Source organism: Cicer arietinum, chromosome 3, assembly GCF_000331145.2.
Source record: "Cicer arietinum cultivar CDC Frontier isolate Library 1 chromosome 3, Cicar.CDCFrontier_v2.0, whole genome shotgun sequence".
Classification (NCBI taxonomy): Eukaryota; Viridiplantae; Streptophyta; class Magnoliopsida; order Fabales; family Fabaceae; genus Cicer; species Cicer arietinum.
This window is the reverse complement of record NC_021162.2, coordinates 63031575-63055101: the sequence shown is the minus strand read 5'-3', so window position 1 is coordinate 63055101 and position 23527 is coordinate 63031575. Positions and strand designations below refer to the sequence as shown.

The 23527-nt window shown below is 30.9% G+C and overlaps 4 protein-coding genes across 4 annotated transcripts; 3 read left to right on the top strand and 1 right to left on the bottom strand.

Moving 5' to 3' along the window:
• Positions 1 to 1085: 1085 nt before the first annotated feature.
• On the bottom strand, positions 1086 to 2963 carry LOC101513346 (uncharacterized). The gene has a single exon (XM_004492888.4). The coding sequence runs from the start codon at positions 2561 to 2563 to the stop codon at positions 1745 to 1747; it is 819 nt and encodes a 272-aa protein (XP_004492945.1). The 5' UTR covers positions 2564 to 2963; the 3' UTR covers positions 1086 to 1744.
• A 3787-nt stretch (positions 2964 to 6750) lies between these two features.
• LOC101513018 (small ribosomal subunit protein mL104 (rPPR9)-like) lies at positions 6751 to 8961 on the top strand. The gene has a single exon (XM_004492887.4). It carries the CDS (start codon positions 6989 to 6991, stop codon positions 8702 to 8704), a length of 1716 nt encoding a protein of 571 aa, XP_004492944.1. The 5' UTR covers positions 6751 to 6988; the 3' UTR covers positions 8705 to 8961.
• Positions 8962 to 9826: 865 nt separating this feature from the next.
• Positions 9827 to 14516, top strand: LOC101512698 (U11/U12 small nuclear ribonucleoprotein 35 kDa protein). Its single transcript, XM_004492886.4, has 8 exons — positions 9827 to 10050; positions 10125 to 10222; positions 10780 to 10831; positions 11465 to 11535; positions 11877 to 11967; positions 12052 to 12127; positions 13455 to 13533; positions 13713 to 14516. Exons 1-8 carry the CDS (start codon positions 9906 to 9908, stop codon positions 14232 to 14234), a joined length of 1134 nt encoding a protein of 377 aa, XP_004492943.1. The 5' UTR covers positions 9827 to 9905; the 3' UTR covers positions 14235 to 14516.
• A 1951-nt stretch (positions 14517 to 16467) lies between these two features.
• Positions 16468 to 21507, top strand: LOC101512159 (uncharacterized). The gene is made up of 11 exons (XM_004492884.4): positions 16468 to 16742; positions 17394 to 17489; positions 18779 to 18863; positions 19230 to 19351; positions 19467 to 19491; positions 19589 to 19672; positions 19787 to 19816; positions 19915 to 20020; positions 20591 to 20655; positions 20746 to 20797; positions 21251 to 21507. Exons 1-9 carry the CDS (start codon positions 16653 to 16655, stop codon positions 20652 to 20654), a joined length of 702 nt encoding a protein of 233 aa, XP_004492941.1. The 5' UTR covers positions 16468 to 16652; the 3' UTR covers position 20655; positions 20746 to 20797; positions 21251 to 21507.
• The last annotated feature ends 2020 nt before the right edge of the window (positions 21508 to 23527 follow it).

Sequence of the window (23527 nt, the reverse complement as noted above, 5' to 3'; positions counted from 1 at the left end):
TTAATTTGATGTGTGAAAACAAAATGTTAATAGCATGTATCAAACATTGTATTCCTTCACAATACTCTTTTGACACTTCAACCATAGCCAGTAGACTAATCCTTGAATGCTATTTTTCTCACTCCCAGAATGAATTCCAATGTATACATAAAAAATCAATTTTTTTTATAGTTTGGATCATCTCTATCCAAACTCTCTCAATCTCAGTCAAGACTATCTCTACTTCTTTTAATTTTATTTTATTTTAAAAATTTTCGTTGAATTATTTGATATATTATTGAGATATATTAAAATTAATGTCTAATGCATTTTTATTAAACACAATTAATCTTTATGAATATCAATAACATATCAAATGATTTTAGATTTATGTAAAAATTTATATGGATGATTTATACGAAATAAACTTTCAATCCAACAAAAAAAAAGATAGAGATTAAAAGAAATTTAGATTGAAATGATCCAAACTCTAAATTTTGTATCATCTAAAAGTATACTCCAAGATTATTTATATTGGCTTAAAGTGTAAATATGGATAATTTTTTAATTAGGTAAGAGGGAAAAAGAAAGACCACGAGAATTCTTATAATTTGAATTACGTCTAACTCACAAAATCGATTTATAAAGTGAAAATTTTATTCACTTATAAAGACATTGTAAAATATGATCTGATTCAATGTGAGATTTTCTTTTAAGTGGAATCGCACCACATGGGGTTTGTCTTTAAGTTGGGTAACCAAAAAATGTGGACTGTTTGCGTGAAGGAGCTGGATTAGAGATAATTGCTATTTGGGCCATCATGTCCTACTGTTTTGCCCTTTAGCTAGGTTACTTTACTTGTCAGCAAATAATTCAAGTTTTATAACACCATACGGTACACGGCAGATAAGAAAAACATGTGTTTCCCAGTAACAAATACATTGTTGGTTATATCATTATAGCCTTGAGTTCATATGGAGTCCAATTTTCATTATTATAAATCAATCCATGCAATGAGAAAAACTCAAGATTTTCTCATACACTTGTTAAAAAAAAAATATCGATGTAAAGTAAGATGCATATATTAACCAAAAACAAAAAGACACTAATAAAAAAATCAATATATTTACGCGTACGTAGTCCAAATAACAAAAGCAGAAAAACCAAACACAAGCAAGGGACCGCCATGAAAACAACAGCTACATGTCATTGTGTGCCCCCAAAACATGTGCCTTCAATCCTACATTATGCCATTCTTGTCTATCACCTTCACGCATCTCTCTTTATCACCTTGTCTTCTTGATGCAAACCACTCACCTTTCAAAAATTTAACCTATATCTCTATTTTTCGGAAATAGATTGCATGCACTCAGACAATCCATACATTCACACAATCATCACATTGCGACCATTAAATCAAAATTGAATGGTTCAGATTTCAAGTATAGTTTTTTAATTTTTGAGAAATTTAAATCTGAACTGTTCGATTTCAATCAAACAATTATCGAGTCGGTGACTAAACATTTAAATGCGTGAGTTGCTGACTACAAGTAATACAAATCACAATTTTTCTAACCACTAAGGTAAAAAAAGCATGCTAACCCACATTAGTCAATCTTAACCATTAATAAGAAATAATCGACTCACATTACACCTTCGTTAACTTATCATTAAATAATATTTATCATTGATTTGATATAGAACCTTGAATTCACTAAAATCCAAATCCATTGATGTGCAAGTAAAATAGTAATACAAAATAATGCTATTTTTTCCTGGTTTTGTCTCTATTGTTGGAGAAGATTGAACTCAAACCAAAAAGGTTTGCAGGAGGAACATTAAGAACAGGATTAACTCTATGAGATCCATGACTCTTATTCAATGGAGGTTTTAGATAACTGTTTGAGCCAGAGGAGTTAGAAAACCTTGTTGTTGAAGAATGTTTCTGTGAATTTGGTTTAACACTAATAGTACCACCCTCTTTTGACAACGAATTCCTCTTGTTACCACTTGAGTTAGAAGATCCAGTTGAATTGCTTCTAGATAAAAGTGGCAAAGGACACAAACTTCTTCCATATCCACTTCCACAACTACTACTTCTTTTGAAGCTCCAAAATGACTTTGAAGAACTTTGTTTTTCACACACTTCATCATTCAAATTCTTGCTTTCTTTGTAGCTTTCTTTTCCAATGTTTTTACCATTGGAATCAGTGTTAGAACTTGAATGTGAAGTATGCAATGGAGGGTTTTGTGGTGGTGATGATTGAGTTGTTTGTTTCAAAGGAACAATATTCTTTTTCTTGATTTCAGTTGGAAGAATTCTACCATCTGAGAAAAGCTCTTCTGCTGAAGATGAATCAAGGTCAAGAGTTTCACTCACACAGAAATCAAAATCAATATTTGAATTCAACCCAGATGAATTTGATCTAAAGGGTTGTTGCTCAACAGGTATGACATCTGTTTGTGAAAAGTCCTGTGAGAATGAAATTCTTGGACTCACAACAGAAGAAGAAACCACACAATTTTCTGAGCAAAATTCAACTGCCATTTCATTCAATTGAGGAAAATGAGAAATCAAAACCATAAAATAAAACTGAAATTGCCAAAAACTCTCTCAAGGAAAGGATTTTAGATGAGAGAAAAAGGACAGAACAAAAGATGATTTAAATGGGGCCAAAAGTTTGTAGACAAGTCAATTTTGATTGATTCAAACCTCTAACTAAAAAAAGCAATTAAAGAAGTATAAATCAATGTCCCCTCTCTACATAAAAAGTAAGGAATTTCTAAATTTCATAAATGATAATTTGAATTATTAAAAAAGTAATAAGAAATCAAGGTTGCAACTTTTTATATGGTCCAAAATTTAGACAAAATGGTTTGAGAAAAGGATATGCCTTACTTGGTTTGTTTGTTGGATGGGTGAGACTTTTAGAAAATAAAAAAAAAAGTGTTACTTTGTTGATAAAGATATAAAGGAACGTGCAGAGAGTGTTGAGACTTAAGAGATAGCTTCATACATTAATCAATATTTGGGGTTGAAGTGGTTAACCACTTTTTTAATTACACATGTTAAAAATATCTCATGTATAATTTTTTCATTAAAAAAAACAACGTTTAGACTTTTAAAATTTAAATTACACAACTTTCAAAATAAAATTTATAAATTTGAATTTTTAACATGTACGGAAAGGACACGTGTTATCATTTTTCTTTTTAAATTATAGTATAGTATACTATGAAATTAACTCCCATTAGAAAATAAATTATGCAGGTTTGGCCAGTTGCATATACAAACAAATATACCAAAAAAAGATGCCAATCACAACACAGCTCGTACCTCTCAATCATAATGTTGTTATGCAGCCAACATGTATATTTCAGATATACTAAATTGAGTGACTAATATTCACCAATATTATTGGAGCAATTATGTAAGTTTAATTTTTCGAATTCTATATAAAAGTTTTTACACTTCAACTCGTGACAATTACTTATGTAATTTTTGATATATCATTGTTATAATAAAACAATCTTAACTGTTTGGGGATTAGGATTCTTTAATGATATAAAAACTATGTATACTGATTTTATATATAAATTAAACTTATTCTATAATAATATAGATTTAGATTTTTAAATATAAATTTAGGTTTTATTTTCGATTTTATACAGTTTTTTTATTTTATTTTAAAAAGATGATGAGAAATACATAAGAATGAAAAATACTTATTATATAAAAATTAATTTTTGGTTATTTTCATGCTATGCTCCAAAAGTCTATATGGAGTTGTTGACTGTTTTGTTTTTTGTTTTTATGAAAATGTGGTCATCTTTGTAGAAATGTGGCTCAATTGAGAGGAGAATCATTAGCTGTTTCAATTTTCGAGATATCATTATTTATACCTATAAACATTAATAAAGAAGTGTAATTTATTTTTCTTTTAAGTCTATCCTCAATGGTTATAAAAAACATTTATATATTAATTTTCCTCTATTAAAAACAAATAACTATTATTTGTAATCTACTTCACTTCAGTTTTATTTTGTTGGATTCTATTATTATTTATGAATTTAAATAATTTAAAATCAATAAAGTGTAACGTGAGAAACTCAAATGTTACTATTTTAACAAACTCCTGATTAGTTATGATGTATCTACAATGATTTATTGTTGATTGGTTGAGATTATCCACTTTATTATGTAATGTGAGTTGCTCACATTAGAGTAGTGAGATCCATTGCTCTATTTGTTTAATTTTTTCTACCATTTTTCTAACAATTTTTTCATACTATATCCATTTAGTGCAACAAAAAAGCGGACGAACATGCATTATGAGCACCGTCTCGACACTAGTAATCATAATAAAAATTATTAGTATATTTATATCATTCATCTACAACCTAACTATATTTCTATTTGTCCATTGAACTAGAACTTAAAAACTTTTTAATAATCATTTATGTCTTATAATACAATTATAAACACACATTCTTTAATGTGAGTTGCTCACTTGAGAGTAGTGAGATCCATGCATTGCTCCTATTTGCTTAATTTTTCTACCATTTTTCAAAATAAATACATTCTACTAGATAATACATCATATTATATAAAGTTTTATTTAATTAGATACATTTAATAAATATCATTATTTGAACTTAAAATGTCAAACTTTTAATATGGCCAGTTAACCAATGACAATTCACTATTTACATAATTTTTAAGGTAAATATAATAAAAATTAAATTATTTTAATAATCAATCAGTTGTGACTGATTAATATTATAAAACTATTTGTAACGAATTTTATTTATTTAAAGGAATACAATTGACTAACAATGAATCCTCGTTACACCTTCTCATGACAAAATGGAAGTCGTTGGAAAATAAGTCTAAGTTACAAATATTTTTGCTAAATTTGTCTTTGCACTTAATAAAAATAATTTGATCTTTTGATATTGTTCTCAAATTTACCTCTAATATTATCTCGATAGATTTGAGAGATATTGCTTCTCTTGAAGATTTCTAGTTCCTTCTCTTGTTTTTGTTTTTGCCCTTTTTTCTCAACAACTATAATAATTTGGTTATATTTGCTCATGTTCATAGTATCTTTGTTCACACGTTTCCAATTCCCATAAATGCATGTATTTTTAGCAAACGACCGTGTTCTTTCGTGTAAGACGTTATTACAATAATATTTAAATATATCAAAGTTTAAAAAATATATGTAAATATATTTTTAATTAATTAGTTTAATTCTCAGCTATAATTTTTGTTAAATAATTTAATTTATAAAATTATTAATAAAAAATATATTAAAAATATGTGTATATATATATATATATAATAAATAATTTCAGTTTGTTCAAAAGATTATAATAAGAAGATCTCACAACTTAAAAGTACAAAATGATTGCTTACACAATGTTTTCTTTACTCTTTTGTCTGGGCTAATTGTCTAGACTATAATGTCATTTTCACCAATCGAGACTTTTCTTGGTTGTCTAAGGTTTCTTTTTTGTGCTTTCAATTTCCAACCAAGTTTTAGACAAGTGACCACCAAAATACATGATACGGCCCCTATCCTACCCATAAACATTTTAAGTTAATTAGTCTTAACGAAGCTATACTATTTTTTTTAATCACTATTATCTTTCTCTTTACCGTCGAAACATTATTCGAATGTATAATTTATGGATACACATTTTTATGATTCAAAATGTATAGTTAAAACATTATTGGTTTTAACTCATAATACTTTATTTTATATATTAGTATATTTGTGTTTTATTTTATGTTAATTGTTGTGTACCACTAACATTATTATAATTATAAATTTAATTTAATTTAATTTGGCATAGGTGAAATTGAAATACTCACAGGTCACCACTGTAGACGAGACTTTAGATTGCCTAAATTCATTACCAATGTGCACCATTAATTTTTTCTTTCTTTCTGTAAACAAATTAATTATTTTGTTTGATATATAATCTTATAATCTTTAAAGAAGTAACTTACTAGACAAGAAATGTGACTAAAGATTGGTGTCTATAGGTAGAATGTTTTTAGTAGTGGCTCACACGTAAGCCATAGAAGTGACAATGCAATTCATGCTTATCACTGAACAGCAACAATGCATATACGAAGTGACATGACAATAAGTCCATACCGATTATGATATGAAGAAAGAAAGAGCATCTATTAATAATATAAATAGAGTTGGCCCAACCATCATTGATAAAAAAATGAGTTTTTTTTTTACAAAAATATGACACTTTTAAAATGAAAACAATAGTAATATAGTTCTTTTGGAATTTATAAAAAAAAAAGGGATTTTACATTAAATCTTATTTATAAAGATTTAATGTAGAAATCATTAATAACTTTTAAAACATACAATAAAATTAATTTTTATTTTTCAATCAAAATTCTTTTAAAGTATATCACTTAAATTATAAAAAATATAAAATAGTGCATAGACTGGTTTTGAACCATATATAATATACTTAAAACAATTGACTTATAATTCTAAATAAATTTGTAACATAATTAATTATATCAAAAACGATTTAGTTAGGTTTAAAGTATTTGTTTTTAGTGATTTGACCATTGAACTAATTTTATCTATTAATAAATAAAAAATTAATAGTTCTTTTGGTGATGTAATAAATAAAAGTATTTGTTTTAGTGCTAATGATTTTAGTTTGCGAGTTTGAGATGCAAAGCATACTTATAAATTTTGCACACTATTGGGATGACGCATCTCTCTTCTCTTCCTCCTACTTATTCCTTTTTCCCTTTTCACACTATTTCCCATCAGATGCCAAACAATGTAAAACTCAACTTTTTCTTTCCATATTTTATTTCCTCTGTTTTTCCTTCCATCCAAACGAAAGAAATCGAAAACGAAATTCAACCCTGCCCATCTTCCAAAGAAGAAACGAACAGAGAACGAAAAGGAATCAGCGGTGACAGTAAACAATTTCAAGAACTCGTGTTAGAAAAATTCGAATGTTACTTTGTAGAACCAGAAATGCTGTTTTCAAACCCTCTATTTCCTTCATTCTCTGTCTTTACTCTTCGTCATCTTCCAACAAAAACCCTAATTTCACAAACCCTAAAACCCTTTCTTCCAAATCACTTCAACCCACTTCCTCATCACCTTCAATTCAACGTCTTTCACCCCAAACAACTCTTTACTCTTTGCTCACTGACCTAGTTTCTTGCCCCACCGACACTGACTCAACCATTGAAAATGTTTTGGATTGTTACAAGGGAGAATTAACCTCCAACCTCGTACTTCGTGTCTTGATGAGTTACAACCACTTGGGTAGATCCAAAACATTGAAATTTTTCTCATGGGCTGGGACTCAAATGGGTTTTCAATTTGATGATACTGTGATTGAGTACATGGTTGATTTCTTTGGTAGAAGGAAACTCTTTGATGATATCAAGTGTTTGTTTATGACAGTTGTTGCTCATAAGGGTAAAGTTTCATCTAAGGCATTGTCTATTTGCATTAGGTTTTTGGGTAGAGAAGGTAGAATCAATGAAGCATTGTCATTGTTTGAGGAAATGGAGAGTGTGTTTGGGTGTAAACCTGATAATCTTGTTTGTAACAATGTGCTTTATGTGTTGTGTAAGAAGCAATCATCTGTTGAGATGATTGAGCTTGCACTTTCAATTTTTCACAAGATTGAATCACCTGATACTTATTCTTGTAGTAATATGATTGTTGGTTTGTGTAGACTTGGTAGATTAGAAGCAGCTCTTGAGATTTTTCGCAAAATGGATAAGGTCGGCGTGCATCCGACTCGTTCGGCTGTGAATATTCTTATTGGGGAGCTTTGTTTGATGAGTTCAAAAGAAGGGTTTGTTGAGAAAGTAAGAGTGATGAATACTCGTAGACCGTATAGTATTTTAGTTCCTAACATGGGAGGAAATAGGGGTGCAATTCAGCCGGCTATTGAAGTGTTTTTCGCAGTTGTTAATTCCGGCTTGTTGCCTGGTACTTTTGTTGTGATCAAGCTTATGTCAGAGCTTTGTCGATTAGGTGATACCGGAGAAGCTCTTAAAGTGTTGAGGATTGTTGAGGAAAAGAAGCTAACTTGTGTTCAAGAGGGTTACTCAATTGTTATGAAGGCATTGTGTGACCATCGCAGAGCTGAAGAAGCCGGTAATTTGTTTGGGAGAATGTTAGATATTGGCTTAAAACCAAAGTTGATTGTTTACAATTCTGTTATATCCATGTTGTGTAAATTGGGAGATTTGGACAATGCTACTGGAGTGTTTGAAATCATGAGCAAGAATCGATGCCTTCCGGATAGTTTAACTTACATTGCATTGATCCATGCTCACGGCGAGTTTAAGAATTGGAAAGTTGCTTATGACTTGTTGATTGAAATGTTGAGTTTCGGATGGATACCACATTTTCATACTTCCAATTTGGTAGATAGTCTTTTGAGAGAACATGATCAGTTGGATCTTTGCATTAAGTTGGAGAGAAAGTTGGAGAATCAGAAGTTGCATAAGCTGTGTAAGGAAGGTCAATTAGATGCTGCTTATGAGAAAGTAAAATCAATGCTTGAAAAGGGTATTCATTTATCAGCTTATGCTAGAGACTCATTTGAGCATGAGTTTCAAAAGTGTGGCAAGTTAACAATAGCACATCAATTACTGGAAAATACTCAAAGAGTTGATGAGCCTCAGGAGATTAACAGAACTTGACTCGTTGCAGAATGAAACATTCTTTGTTGTAACAATTTTGGGTTTTATAGTTGATGTTTTTATGCTTTGATATTTTAACATAGTTTTATGCCCCTAGTAAATAAAAAACAGAATTTTATCCTCAACAAACTAGTCTCAGTTTAAATTGATTATGTATCTTCTAAATTCTTATATGGTCCTATCATTGAACCTTCTATAATCTTATGCTCGTCAATAAAGAAGAGAAATGTCATAACTACAGAGTTAACTGATTCTTATATGGTCCTGTCCAACTTACTTATCCAGCTATGCATGTTCAATTTTAATGTATTTGGCGATAGAATCCATCTCTATTAGAGAATTCCAGAATCTTTTTCTTGTGTTGATTCTGTTGACATGAATTTTTACCTCTTGTTTGTTGTCCTGAAACATCCATTCTCTCCTTCACTTTACTGGAACTTGTAAACAAGGGGTTTGTGTAGGTTTAAAATATATAGAAGATTTAATGTAAAAGTTGAAAATAAAAAAGAATGTTAAGGTAATTTACTCTAAAAAAAATTAATTCTTTGTTTTTTTGTAGAATCTAGAAAGAACAAAGAGTTTGTTAAAAATCAATAGAGATTTTAGTTATTGAAGAGTCAAACTATTTAATCTAGTTTGCAAAACAACAATTTAGTTATTTAAATTGAAAAATATCAGTTCATTACATATTCATTTAATAATTTTTTTTATATAATTCTTGAAATCGTAAGAGTCAAACTATTTAAACTAGTTTGCAAAACAACAACTTAGTTATTTAAATTGAAAAATGTCAATTCATGATATATGCATTTAATAATTTTTTTTTTAAACCACGACATTTAAGATTATACAAATAAATCATTTAAGTCTCTCTATATATATCAAATTATATCCAAAAAATTACCTTCATTCAATATTATAATATTATATTAATATTTAAAATCAACCGATAAATTTAAAATTAGTATTATATAGATTATAAATCTATAATCAATTCATATGTCATCATAATACATTAACATTAACTTGAACCGTATAATTGTATACAATTGATTTAATTAAAAAAGATAAGTAGCAATAAAATTGATTGAAATTTGTAGTTTTTAAAAATAATTTTGCTGGAATGAATAAATTGACCTACTTTACAATTTTTAGAAAATTTAATTAAAGTTGGAGTGTGAAGTAAAGGTGAAGAAGAAGCATGAGTGGTCGTTCCAGAAACTTGAACTCCGTTTTCTATTCAGATTCGTACCATCCCATTCAAGCTGGAAGCATCGACGGCACCGATATTGTTCCTCACGACAATGCCATTTTTCGTGCTCAACTATGTTCCTCTATTGGCCTCTGTTCGTATTTTTCTCATTTTTTCCTTTTTCTTCAATTTTCATCGATTTTTAATTTCTAAAATTCAATTTTGTAGATGACCCTTTTGGTGATCCTAAGGCCACTGGTGACCCTTATTGCACCCTTTTCGTGGGTCGTCTCTCTCGACTCACCACTGAAGACACTCTCCGAAAGGTGAAGCTTTTATTTTTATTTTATTTTTTAATTTTAATTTTGTCTTTTGGGGTCAAATAGGATATCTAGATTTACTTGTTACAAGTTCTGCCACTATCACTATTCAATAGTAATATTGTCCTACACAAATATGTAGAAAATTGTCCCAGATATGTAATTTTAACTCACTTTAATTAGATTTATTTTTTTACTGAACATGATAAATAAGAAATTAGATCACACGGTCCTGACCCTTTCATGGATCAACAAGCACATGTAATGAAAGGAATATAAAGTATATGTTTGAAAGGAGCATTTCAATATATCAATTATACACTTTTGTTAGTTACCCCACTTTTTCTTCCCGTTACACTTAAATAGACAACAATTTATGTAAACTTAATTTATTATGTACGTAAACTTAATTTTACGTGAACTCAGTTCATGTAAGTAACCTATTTGGGTGTAACCGGAAAAAACAGGGGGTGTTGACTAGCAAAAGTGTCAATTATATTCCTTGAAGCTTAGGATACTGCCACTTCTTTTGTGCTTATGGAATGTGTGGGTTTGTCATTCAGGTTATGAGTAAGTATGGTCGGGTGAAGAACTTGCGCTTGGTGAGGGACATTGGTAATTTTCTCTATTCTATTTAGATTCCTGAACCATCTTTGATATCAGCTTTTGTTAGTTATTTCACCCTACACTATTTTACACCTTCAAATCCGTGTTTTTGGAAACATCTAATAGAAATGATGTTTCTCATTGAGTTTGTGAGTCGATACGATTGAGTACTTGCTGATTGAGTACTTGTATCAGTGTATGATTCTCTGAATTTGATAGTGTTTTTGAATAATAATATTTTCTTCAAGGTTATGTTCTCATCAACCCAATGCTCTTTTTATTTAATGTTTCTCTTGTATAATTTGTTTTCCTTGTTAAAGAAATAGTATGTTGCCTGTAAGTTTTTACTTGTATGGGAATTTACATTATTTCGTTTCTTAAATTGTTCTATGGTTTGCCTATGTACTGAAAAAGGATCCTTATTAACTCTTTGTAGGTGTTAATTTTTTGACTGATATATCATTCCCGCTATTTATATAATATCTTGTATACCCATATTTTTGTGTTAGATCCCTGCCAAGTGCCAATGGCTTGGCAAATTTCTGCGTCTGTTCTTTCACTTGACATATGTTGATGATTATTCTTTTACATATTTTATTATTGTGGGATTTACTTTTTTGTGTTTGATTTATTTATATGCAGTGACAGGAGCTTCTCGTGGTTATGCTTTTGTTGAATTTGAAGATGAAAGGGAGATGCGACGGGCATATATAGTACTGAAATATGTTACAAGTTTGTTTAATTTTTTATCTTAAATAAAAGAACCTAGCTTTATGAGATGAAAAATTTAAACCCCATCAAACCTTATGCTACCAAGCTTTATGACATGTACATACACACTCATATATATACATGTACATACACCAAGCTTTATGACATGTACATACACAAATACATTATATTGTTCAAAACTTCAAATAGTTTAGTTTTGACTAAATCTACCTGAATTTTCCGCCAGCGGCAAATAGCCTTGGCTTCAGTTGGCTTGTAATATGCATTTTTATGAAATGCTAATGTTGGTAATATATATCGAATCAAACGTTCTTGTTTGCAGGATGCTCATCATTTGATTGTTGATGATTGTGAAATCATAGTTGATTATAATAGACAACAACTAATGCCCGGATGGATTCCTAGAAGGTTAGGTCAGTTGAAGTGACTCATTCTTGATGTTGCAATTATACCCGTTCTGTCCGAGTCATCTGAATACTTTCTGTTATGTCCTGCAGGTGGTGGTCTTAGTGGAAATAAGGAATCAGGACAACTTCGTTTTGGGGGAAGAGAAAAACCATTTCGTGCACCCTTGTATGTAACCATTCTCTTCTATATGCAACAATCTTTTCCCTTATTTCTTATTTATTAGATAGCCTCGTTTTTGAAGACATTGATACCCTATAGTCTATGTTGTGAATCTCAAATAGTGGCGCGGAGCACCGAACCCTAAAAATGGGATAGTGGGATCGTGGATAGTGGGATGATCGTTATTGCGAAGGCCAAAAAACAGTATAGAAACTAAACATAAAATACAAACAATATACAAAAATACTATAAAATAGCAACATACACAAAATTAAAGGGGTAATTATACTTAATAACCATAATCCGACATCAAAATAGATTGTAATAGTAATTGTAATCAACAAAACAAAGAATAGAGCTGGCAAAACAGATTCACAAAAAGAATGAAAACATCATAGCAAGAACATAACGATGCTGAACAAAGCAAGAACGGAATAGAACGATGTTGAACAAAGCAAGAAAAGAACAAAAATGACAGAGCAAGAACGATGGCGACGAAGCAAGAACGAAACAGAGGAAGAACAAAAACGGTTTGTTTTTCTCGATGCTGAACCAATCCCTTTGTGGGTTTATAATAATAAAAAATAGGGCTTAAGTGGGTGCGAAATGGCCTAGATACCTTTACTGAAGAATAAAAAAGTAAAATAAACAACCTGATTTTTTTCAAAAACCCTGGAGCGTATCTGATAGCGGGTCAGGCTGGTATAGCGGGTCGCGATGATAGCAGGATTCGATCCAGGAGGCCGCTACTGTCGAACGTGTTTTTCCAGACAGTAGCGTCGTGATCAGCCCCTCCACCGCACCGGGATAGCGGGATCGCGCGAGGGGATTGGCAACAGAGCCTAGAGTGTGGTAATGAGTTCGAAATGAATACTGAACCATTCTGTTAATTGGGTCATTAATAGCGTAAAACTATATTGAGCTCACTTAAAATTTATCTAAATTACTAACTATTTTTTGTATCTCTCCCTTTTTATAGAAGGCTATAGGGCTAGGGCCAATCTCATCCTGAGTTAAGATTTGATATTTTTTTTGTATTTTACTAATTTTATAAGGGAAGTTCAAAGACAGAAGGTCATTGTAGATTGTAATAACCAAAACTTAAGGGTTGGTATGATTTGCTCTAATATATACTAATTAAAATGCAACTGCTATTTTATTGCCGGTTCTCAAAATATTATGGTATTTCCATATTGCCAGAAATTGGTTTCATATGGCTTGATATTTACGGTATGTGATGCATTGAACAAGTACTGGTTCTGGATATTCTTTGACTTGTGATTTATGGACTTATGGCATTATTGGTTCTGTATTTACTCTACTATTTAACCAGGAAACCAATTCCATATGAGGAGTTGAAGAAGCTTGGTATTCCACCTCCACCCGAGGGAAGATACAAGTCACGTTTTCAGGTGTTGTTATTGGACCTTCTGATTTTTGACATTAAGCAAGAGTTTGATTATCTTGCTTGTAAGAATGTCTGTTCCATGTTGAATATTTTAAGATATTAAACAATATACAGATACCAGAATATTAAAATTTACAATTTGCTTGTTATTTTTTTTAATAATTTTTCCATACATATGTACAGGTTCCTTCGCCCCCTAGAAGAGAAAGGAACTTCTCAGATAAGGAAGAAGATTTCGATAGAAGGGGTTCTAGTGACAGGAACAAGACAGAAGGTGCCCTCAAAAGTCCAGTTGAGATGGAGGAAGGACACTACAAAAGTAGTTCAAGTCACCGAGGAGACAACCCACGTGGAAGGAGCTCTTCGGAGAGGAGTGACCGTTACCATGACAGGAGCTCTTCAGAGAGGAGTGATCGTTACCATGACAGGGGCTCTTCAGAGAGGAGTGATCGTTACCATGACAGGGGCTCTTCAGAGAGAAGTGATCGTTACTACGACAGGAGCTCTTCAGAGAGGAGTGATCGTCACCATGACAGGAACTCTTCGGAGAGAAATGAGCGGTACCATGACAGGAGCTCAACTGAGAGAGAACATCGACACAGAAGTTCTAACGAAATAGATAAACATTCACGTAAAAGAAAAGAAAGACACGAACACTCTCGCAAGCGCGAGAAATATAGTCGCTATTCCCCTAATGAGGACTAAGGTCTACAACTCATTATCACCCCTCTACCGTGTCTTTCTGCTTTGTGTATATATCAGCGACCATCCTGAAAGACTTCAAGATGAACACAGCGGTGCTGGTGTATGTAGGTTCGTGCATAGGTTCAATGATCATGGTTTTGTTTTTTTATCTTTAGTGGGGTTTTATATGAAGAGCACTTGATCTTTTATACCAAGCATATGTGTTATAGTTGAATGCTGGAATCCCGTTTTGAATTGACAGGTTCCTTGAGGTATATTAAGCAAAGCCCAATCACTTGTTTATTTTTTTTATTTTTTTCTAGATGAAAGTAAGGGGATGAATAACATTTCAATATCAAGGATTTGAAGTGGTGGTAGTAATTAGCTACTTATTGATAGCTAAACATTAGATTCAACTTATTTTAATCCTCAATAAGTTACCAACTACACATCATGGTATTGGCTTTAATATACATTTTTCATAGTGGTTGAAGTGAGGAGGTTTTTAAGCTTCAGGAGCAAGGAATTGAATACTAAGAAGTAAGAAGTTAAGAAACCTTATACCGTAAGAAAGAGATTGAAACAAATGGCTACAATTATTAAACACCACACTAAATAAATTGTGCAAAAGTATGCAGCTTAGATATGTGGTTTATATAAGTGTATTTCATTATCATTAAGCAACGACCAATTATATTGTATATGAAAAACGTCAAGAGAAGTCCTAAACATCAAAATTACACTAGAAGTCCGTAATGTCCATTAATTTAATTTAATGTTTCAAACAAGTTTCATCTTTTCTTTGGTGGCAAATTTTGTTATTTATCTTTACAAATATTTACATAGTTAGATCAATTTTCATTCTTAGTCGACCTATGTTACAAATTTGTATATACGATCATTTGATATACTGTAAATAATGTTTTATTACTCAACATCACAATTAAAACTAGAAAAATCATGTTAATTTTGATGAATTATAAATTGTAACAACTATTAAGATTATGATGTAACTTAGATGTTGTCTTTCTCTCCAAAAAAATTGAGACGTTAATTTTGATGAATTGAGAATATAATTTTCTATTTTGAATGATCAAATAAGATTTTTTATAACAAATTTGTACAAGAAATAAAACAAAATTGAGAGTTGGTTCCATTATCTAAACAATTTTAATGATAAAAGACTAACTTAACAAAAGAATAAAATAAAATAAAGAATGTTTTAAAAATTTAAATTAACTTAAAAGATTTACGTGGAGTTTTTTCTAAAGAAATTAAAATGGATATACATATATATAAAAAAAAGGTTAGAGAGAATTTCCAACTTAATCCAACCACTGGTTTTGACCACTTTTTGACGATAGTAGCTTCGGTTGGTCACTATTATCCTACACCCTTTCAACTACTATCGATTAATCGGTATCACTTCGATTACTATTAGTCATTACTCTGATTATCACATTTGACCACTCTAATTCTAATTGACCACCACATCAATCTTTAATTATCACCATTACAATTCTAATCGACTAATATCTCCGACCAACACTAACCTTTGATCACCGATTGACAACCAGCACCTCTAATAAACACAATAATTAAAATAAAAAATTTTAATTTTAATAATTTTTGAAATAAAAAATACACATATTTCATGCACTAATATTTTTTCATCAATAACACTTTTTTTTCAAAACTTGTAGTAAAACAGAAAACCATTAATAAAGTGGTTTTTTCCTCACTCCAACGTTGTAGTACTATTGTTGGTACTTGGTAGTGATAAACGTTCCACAGACACAGTTCAAATTCAAATTGAAATCGGATAAAAATCTGAAATCCTAGTAGTACTTTCTATCGGTATTTGTTGAACCAAAAAGTCTGTTGTTGGGTACATTTGACTTTATTACGCGTTGGAAACGAAGCCAACCCATCCCGTAGAAGCAAATGGCCAAATACTACTCTTTATTATTTCATTAAGTGATTGGTATATTAGAACTTTAATTAAAGATTCATTATTTAAGAGGCCTAAATTTAAATTTTTAACTCATCTACGATCTCATTTTCGTAGAAATTAGAGAATAAAAAAAAAAAACTTAAATCTATTTGTATTTTTCTTATTTTTTATAAAAGACTAAAAAATATATGGATGATATTCCTATCCTACCTACAAAACGTACTAAGAAATAAAAATAAAAAGTCAAATTTGAAAAAGCCTCGCAACAAAATAGAAGAGGCACAATACAACTCAACGATTGTATTTATCTTATTTTTATACCGTACTAAGTACCTCCTTTCCTTAGAAGCAAAGATTAACTTTCTTTACTATTGTCTCTCACATTTTCCACCCACCCACAAAAAAAAAAAAACCGCTCCGCTTTTTATTTAACAAAAAAAATTGTTGTTGAATTATTTGATCTGTGCATTTTAAGCACATTAACAATGCCAAACTGGGAGCTTAAAAACTGTTGTGATCACGACCAGAAACTGTTCATTGCTTTTGTTGGTGCCTTCACCGTTGTAATCCTTCTGGTTAGTAATAGTACATCCCTCTCTCTTTCGACATTAATTCAATGTTATCCATTTAGGATTTGGGATTATATTTAATTGTTTCTTCTAAGTTCAAATTATGAATCTCAGGGTTAGAGTATTTAGTTTAGATTCTACTTTTATTGTCATATTTTATAGGTAAATTTTGCTGTTATTATGCAACTCTATTTGATTTCATTCAGTATTATAAATTGAGCATGAAAGATATGCTGCTGACAGAAAACAACTGTTTTAAGAATTTGGAGTTTTTCAAATTATGTTGCCATGTTGAATTTTTGTATGAATTATTTGTTAGATTAGTTGTGACTGGATCAAAGTTTGGTATATATAGATCTATTGGATGAGCTAATCAGACTAAATACTAAATGCTAAATGGTTTTTTGAACTGAACAACTAGGTTGACTTGAGATTTGACTATGGACTTTTTCAAAACCAAGGTCCTTAGTTTGTTATCAATTATCATATATTATACATTTATATGCTACATCCTATTTGAATTGTTCTTGGTTAAAACAGTGAGGTTTCAGATATTTATCTAGGCTTCATAACCATAGATATTTGATACAATGTGATGTTTCTCAGTGGCTGTACAACTGATCTTGTTATGCAAATTCTTTGTTGTGGTGATTATAGCTATGGAGGACTTTTCTGCTCACACCTTTTAAGCTCATCACTGTGTTTCTGCATGAAGCGAGTCATGCAATTGCCTGCATCCTCACTTGTGGCAAGGTAAAATGGTAAACATAGGAGCGTAATGCTATTTTCTGATACAAGTTGACAACTCTTGATTAATTTTTCCTCCACAACTCGTTACAAGTTTTAGCTTGTATTCTATCTATGCCCTTAAGGACATGAAAATACAGATATATATGTAATCGCTTTCAATATCATATTGCAAGAACTCAGATAATTTCTATCGAATCAGCTCTTATTGTTATTTACGGGGGATGGCCTGATTTAAGATTGTAAGTTTAGGTAAACAATGGGATGCTTATTATGGAGAATCCAAGTGTTTTACCTTAAATCTCCTTAATGATTGTATTCTCACATTTATGGAAACAATAGAAGCATTAAAACAACAATAACTGTCCGCTATGTAACTATACATTAGTAAGAGTCAAACATAATTTTCTTTTAGAAAGGAAAGGATTATAGAAGTATTCTATTCTCTTTGATTTTACTCTTTTGAAGCTATTGGAATTTGAAAGTTTTGATCTGTCAACTAGAGGTAGAAAAGCACATTTCTGATTCTCTTAAGGTTGCTCCTTGAGATCATAATAAAGGGAGAAAAACACAAAAAAAACCTATTTGTATTCCATGACTGTGCTGCAAGTTCTTTAAGATTGCCTTGCCTTCATACTCTTACCAACTATGGCCTGTAAACATTTGCGACACTTCAAAAAAAATTAATTGCTAGCTGTAGCGATCGCTTCCGCAATTGTTGCTACGTCGCCATGCGAGCCATTTGTTGCACCAGGTGAGAATACCAAAATTAGACTTTTAAGGATGCAATATTGAGAGGATTAAAGAGCAAAAATAACCTATTTTAAACTAAACTTAATAAGCAACAAAACTATACTATTTACAAGATAAAACTAACTAGAATTCTACTATATCAAGGAATGCTACCTAATAAAACACTAAAACAAAACACATGATGACGTGTTATCACCAGCTTACAATTATGGATTCATAGATTTAAGATTTTAAGAAGTTGTCATTACAGTTGTTGTAAATTAAGATGTTGGAAAACGTATTCATATCACGTCAATAATTATGAATCCTGAATACCAAATCCATCAGGGCTGCATGTTTCAACAAAGGGAAGTTGTGTATTATAATTTTACGAATACATTCAACCACGGAATAGCATTATGCGGTTTTCTGCTGCTGGCTGGGTCATAATGGCCTTATTAAATTAAACTGAAAAGTTTCGTCAGTTTGATTCTCATGTATGTTTTTTTCTTCCTTATTTATTTCTTCTGCATGCTGAATCATTGTTAATCTGATGCCAATAGGTGGAGGGAATCCAGGTTCATGCAAACGAGGGTGGGGTAACACAGACGCGTGGTGGCGTTTACTGGGTGATCTTGCCTGCTGGATGTAATGCACTTTTTTTCCCATAGTTTTCTATTTACACATTAACTTGTACTCTCATGCCACACAATACTGTTAATTGTATGATATATATTAGTTATGCACTACTATGTGATGGGTTAAATCTTTTGAAGCCAATTTAAAATCAAGGTCTTATGCATAACAATCTTTTGATACTAACAGTACCACAAGAGCTATGGTTTTGATGTGAAATTGCATACATGTTAAGTGCCAGCGAATAATGAGGTTTATATATATGTCAATGTTATAAACCATGAACAGAGACGACTAAACCTTAAAAGCATATGATTTGAATTTGATAAGAGCACTTTTCTATTGCATTTACCATTTTTTTGACTGGTTTTCCTCTAGATCTTGGTTCCTCATTTTGGGGAATGGCTTTGATTCTTGCATCCACAAATATTCTCACTGCAAGGATTGCTGCTGGCTGCTTTATTGCTGCTCTGGTGGTTGTGCTCTTTGTTGCTAAAAATGTAAGATGCTTATACATGCAGAAATGAAATTGTTTTTATCAAATCTTTTGAAGATATTTGTTTCTGACTTTTCTCCTTTTTTCTATGTCTTGCTGACATACTTTTGTCCAAAAAGTGGACACTTCGAGGACTCTGTATCGGTGAGTGATTTTATGATCTTCTCAAATAAAAAGTAATAAATGTAAGAAGATATCGTAAAAGTTTCTCACATTATGCTTCCTGATCAATGAATATCAGGATTTATTGTTTTTATTGCTGTTATTTGGCTTCTGCAAGAGAAAACAAAAGTCCACATCCTTCGCTATGTCATTCTCTTCATTGGTACGCTCCTGTCCTCTTGACATGTTTCCTACAAATAATTTGAACTTGTTTCTGGTGGTTATTTGTGTCATTTCTTTGAAATGTATGGACAACTAATTATGATTTGGTTTTCAGGTGTGATGAACAGTTTGTTTTCAGTTTATGGTATACTTTCAACCACCTTTTATAAGTTTTATTTTCAATTTGGATAACAAATCTCTTGATGTAACTTATATCATATGATTGAAATTTATATGGTGTAGATATTTATGATGATTTAATATCTAGAAGAGTCAACTCTAGTGATGCTGAGAAGTTTGCAGAAGTCTGTCCATGCCCTTGTAATGGTTTTGGGTGGGGAGTTATTTGGTGAGTTTTGCACTATGGAAACATAAACTTCAATACAAAAAAAGTCCTTTTGGGGAAAAGTTATTGGTTTTTTATGATTGAAATTTGGAATATTAATACAAATTATATACACTAATAACTAAAACCCATTATTTATAATACTTGTTAAATTGTTATGATTTTGCCACCCTGTTGTTTACTGAAAATTTAGTAATTTGTTGAAGCTTCACAAGAATTGAACATTGCTATGGTTAAAAAATAGTAATGTTTTTCTAAAGCATGCAAGATTGTTACACACATTAGGCATCATTAACTGCTAATTCTTTCCTTATCAATTATCCACTTTCATATTTGGTAGGAAGAGAAAGATTAGAAGGAAGTGAATTCATAAAATAAATAGGACAGTGGATGATTAATAAGGAAAAAATGAGTATTTAATGACGCTTATCGTGTGCAGTGTTGCACATGTTAGAAAATCAGATAATAGTAATAGTGTGGCAATAGGGGGTAAAGAGAAATAATTAGCATGCACTACTATTGTTATTAACTATTCATCATTGGCATACCTTTTGATAATGTATTCACTTTTAGGGGGATGATATCATTTGCATTTCTTTGCGCATCTTTGTACCTTGGACTTGTTATATTATCATGAGGTAAGTATACAACTTTTATTACATGATTTTTATACAATTTCTATACAAATCCATAATCACTTCTGTTGAAAATGTCTTGATTGATTGCAGATAACCATTCAGTGTAAAGAATGTAAAGACAGTGACAATTGTGGTCTGAAAGGTGAGAGCTTCTTTTTTTACTCCTATCTAAATCTAAATATACATTACATTATGTACACTGGAAGATTTCTATACTAAATCGCAGCTCATTCTATATCCTATCATAATAACCTTCTCCACTTATCAAATTACTTTTGGTAATGTTAACACATAATACCCGTATCAGTAGTTGCGATCCCGTCAAATATCATGAGATCCGATAACTCAATCTTCTACAATGCAATATCAATCAATCTTCTACTAAGGACATTTAGCAGTCCAGTTTTAATTGATAACGAATTGACATTTTTTTGGTATAGTTATTTAATAATTATTGCTGTATATTAGTAAAATTAATATAAATACCATAAATTTTATCAACAAAGTACATAAATATAAATTCCATGTACAATTCTCCATACCTGTGCACCAATAAATATACTAACTTAATTTTTCCTGTGATTTACATTTACAGATTGGGAAATTTATATCCAAGCTGTTCGATTGGTGCTGGCAAGAGCTTGTCTCTTTCTATTTGATGCTTTGTATACTGATTTTTGTTCTAGACATACCCATTTTTTTGAAGTGCTGGGATTTTGTTACTCCCATGGCATCATTCTTTGCAGCTTATATTTTGGGTTGCTTGGTATATGATTGCTTTTGTATAGGAAACTGGCTCATGAATCGAATTATTGACGCTAATTTATTCTTAGTGAAATACAGTTGAGTACATTAAGACTGTTTGAGAGTTAGGAGCAAAAGAGAGGATAGTTCATCACCTTCTTTGAGAGTATTTTTGGAGAAAAATGGGAGGTAGGAATTGGAAGCTATGAAACACCAGGACAAACACCAGATACGATATTGACAAATTGACACTAGTAATAATTTATGAAATTAAAAGTGATTGAATGTTTACATGTGTTGTGTTGGTGTCAAAAATCGACATGTGTTAGACACCTAAATGTCTTTAATACAAAATGACTGTACTACATAGGGTGGGACTATGAGAGGAACCAAAGGGGAGGGTGGTGGGATGAGGAGGGATGGCAAGTTGTATTACTCGTAATATGTAACATTGGTTAATAAATATAATTGGTTAAGTTGGATACGTGACAAAACATGACATGTTGGTATCTAAAATATGGAAGGACGACACACTTGGGCTTAGAAACCACAACCAATCCATCGATAAATAAAATATAAGTTAATATGAAAAATTAATAGGTTTTATCTCAATACTCAACTTCTCACACCATTCATTTTAACATAATCAAATAAGTTATTTTATTTACACATTAATTTTATGGATATTTAATTATATTCACGTAGAAGAAGTTATCAAGTTCCTTCAAAAGAATCCAGCATTCAAGCAATTATATGACCGAATACTGGAAGCCTTTGAGGGAACATGAAGAGTTCCTCAACCAATCTAAGTTTATGTATATATGTCTCATCATCTTAGCAAAGAAATACATAGTTGTGCTCATATTTATAGGCATGCATGTTTGTCCCTTGCTATGAGATAGAGGTCAAAAGAATATAGGGTCATATCATGTTTTTCCAACATTAATTATTCGGTTCTCCGTGTCTGGGTTGGCTTTTATTTTCCATCCTTTATTGTGATATGGTTTATCTTTTGTCACTGTATATATAGAAAGACTAAAAAATGCAACGAAGGAATAAATACAAAGGACCAAATCTTTTTGGAAACTGTTGATTGATTATGATTGAATTTTACTTAGATGTGGTTTTGCTTATAACTTGGTTATGTTGCTTTGGAGAGAGGAAACACCAATGGTAGCCACTTGATACATAGATAAGAATTTATAATATAAAAGCATCCACAATGGTGGTTCTAAATGGGTGCTAAGCTTCATTATAAGTTTTGGAGCTTATAAGCATACATGGTCAGATAATATTGGATTTTGGAAGATAATATTGGATTTTGGAAGGTGGTGGACTAAGATCAACCACATAAATAATTTAAACACAACATCTTGATTTAAAATTTTAAAATATTAAATATATAAAATACCTCATTTATATAATATTTTATATCTATTTTTTTATTTAATATGAAACTTTTACGTAAACTTAATATACAGACAGAAGACAGAGTCGATACAATATTATACTTTTATTCAACCTCAAATGCATATCTCACTAATGTGAACAATGATGTACTAAATTATTATTTTATTGAGGAAATGTAAGAATGGGAACAGTCGCATGCATCTCCATTTAATGTGGTCGATACGATGCTGTTTGATCGAAAACTGGCACGTTTTTTAGTACAAGAATGTCAACGCACTCAAATCATTTTTGGCAGTCACATTGAAATTCATGGGCACAAAATAGATAGATTCTTCTACCACATGAAATTATGCAAACATAATCTCTTCTCCACCGAATCTTAATTACTGTAGCTTATTACTTTTTTATGAAAAGCGTTATATTTTTTTCTGAAGAAATACTAGGGTCTAGTAACAAAAAAAGAAAGATAATTTGATTTTAATTTATTAAAATATGACATTACTTTTCTTATGGTCTAATGGTAATTGATTCAACAAAATAGAGAAGAGAGATTTTAATTAAAGGAAAGAAGATGCAAGAAATTTAAAAAAATTTATATTTGGTACGATAAAGGGAGGGGACAAATTTTATGGAGGGAAAATGTAAAATTACATATTTAATCATATTTAATATTTAAGATCACTTTAAGGCTTTGTTTACTAAAATTAGTAGTTTATAG

Excerpts from the sequence above, each read along its gene's own strand:
- LOC101512698 (XM_004492886.4), top strand. The coding sequence starts at position 9,906 with ATGAGTGGTCGTTCCAGAAACTTGAACTCCGTTTTCTATTCAGATTCG. Across the intron at positions 10,832-11,464 it reads GCGCTTGGTGAGGGACATTG|TGACAGGAGCTTCTCGTGGT; the intron begins GTAATTTTCTCT and ends ATTTATATGCAG. Across the intron at positions 13,534-13,712 it reads GATACAAGTCACGTTTTCAG|GTTCCTTCGCCCCCTAGAAG; the intron begins GTGTTGTTATTG and ends ACATATGTACAG.
- LOC101513346 (XM_004492888.4), bottom strand. The coding sequence starts at position 2,563 with ATGGTTTTGATTTCTCATTTTCCTCAATTGAATGAAATGGCAGTTGAA.
- LOC101512159 (XM_004492884.4), top strand. The coding sequence starts at position 16,653 with ATGCCAAACTGGGAGCTTAAAAACTGTTGTGATCACGACCAGAAACTG. Across the intron at positions 18,864-19,229 it reads GGTGATCTTGCCTGCTGGAT|ATCTTGGTTCCTCATTTTGG; the intron begins GTAATGCACTTT and ends GTTTTCCTCTAG. Across the intron at positions 19,673-19,786 it reads CTATGTCATTCTCTTCATTG|GTGTGATGAACAGTTTGTTT; the intron begins GTACGCTCCTGT and ends TTTGGTTTTCAG.
- LOC101513018 (XM_004492887.4), top strand. The coding sequence starts at position 6,989 with ATGTTACTTTGTAGAACCAGAAATGCTGTTTTCAAACCCTCTATTTCC.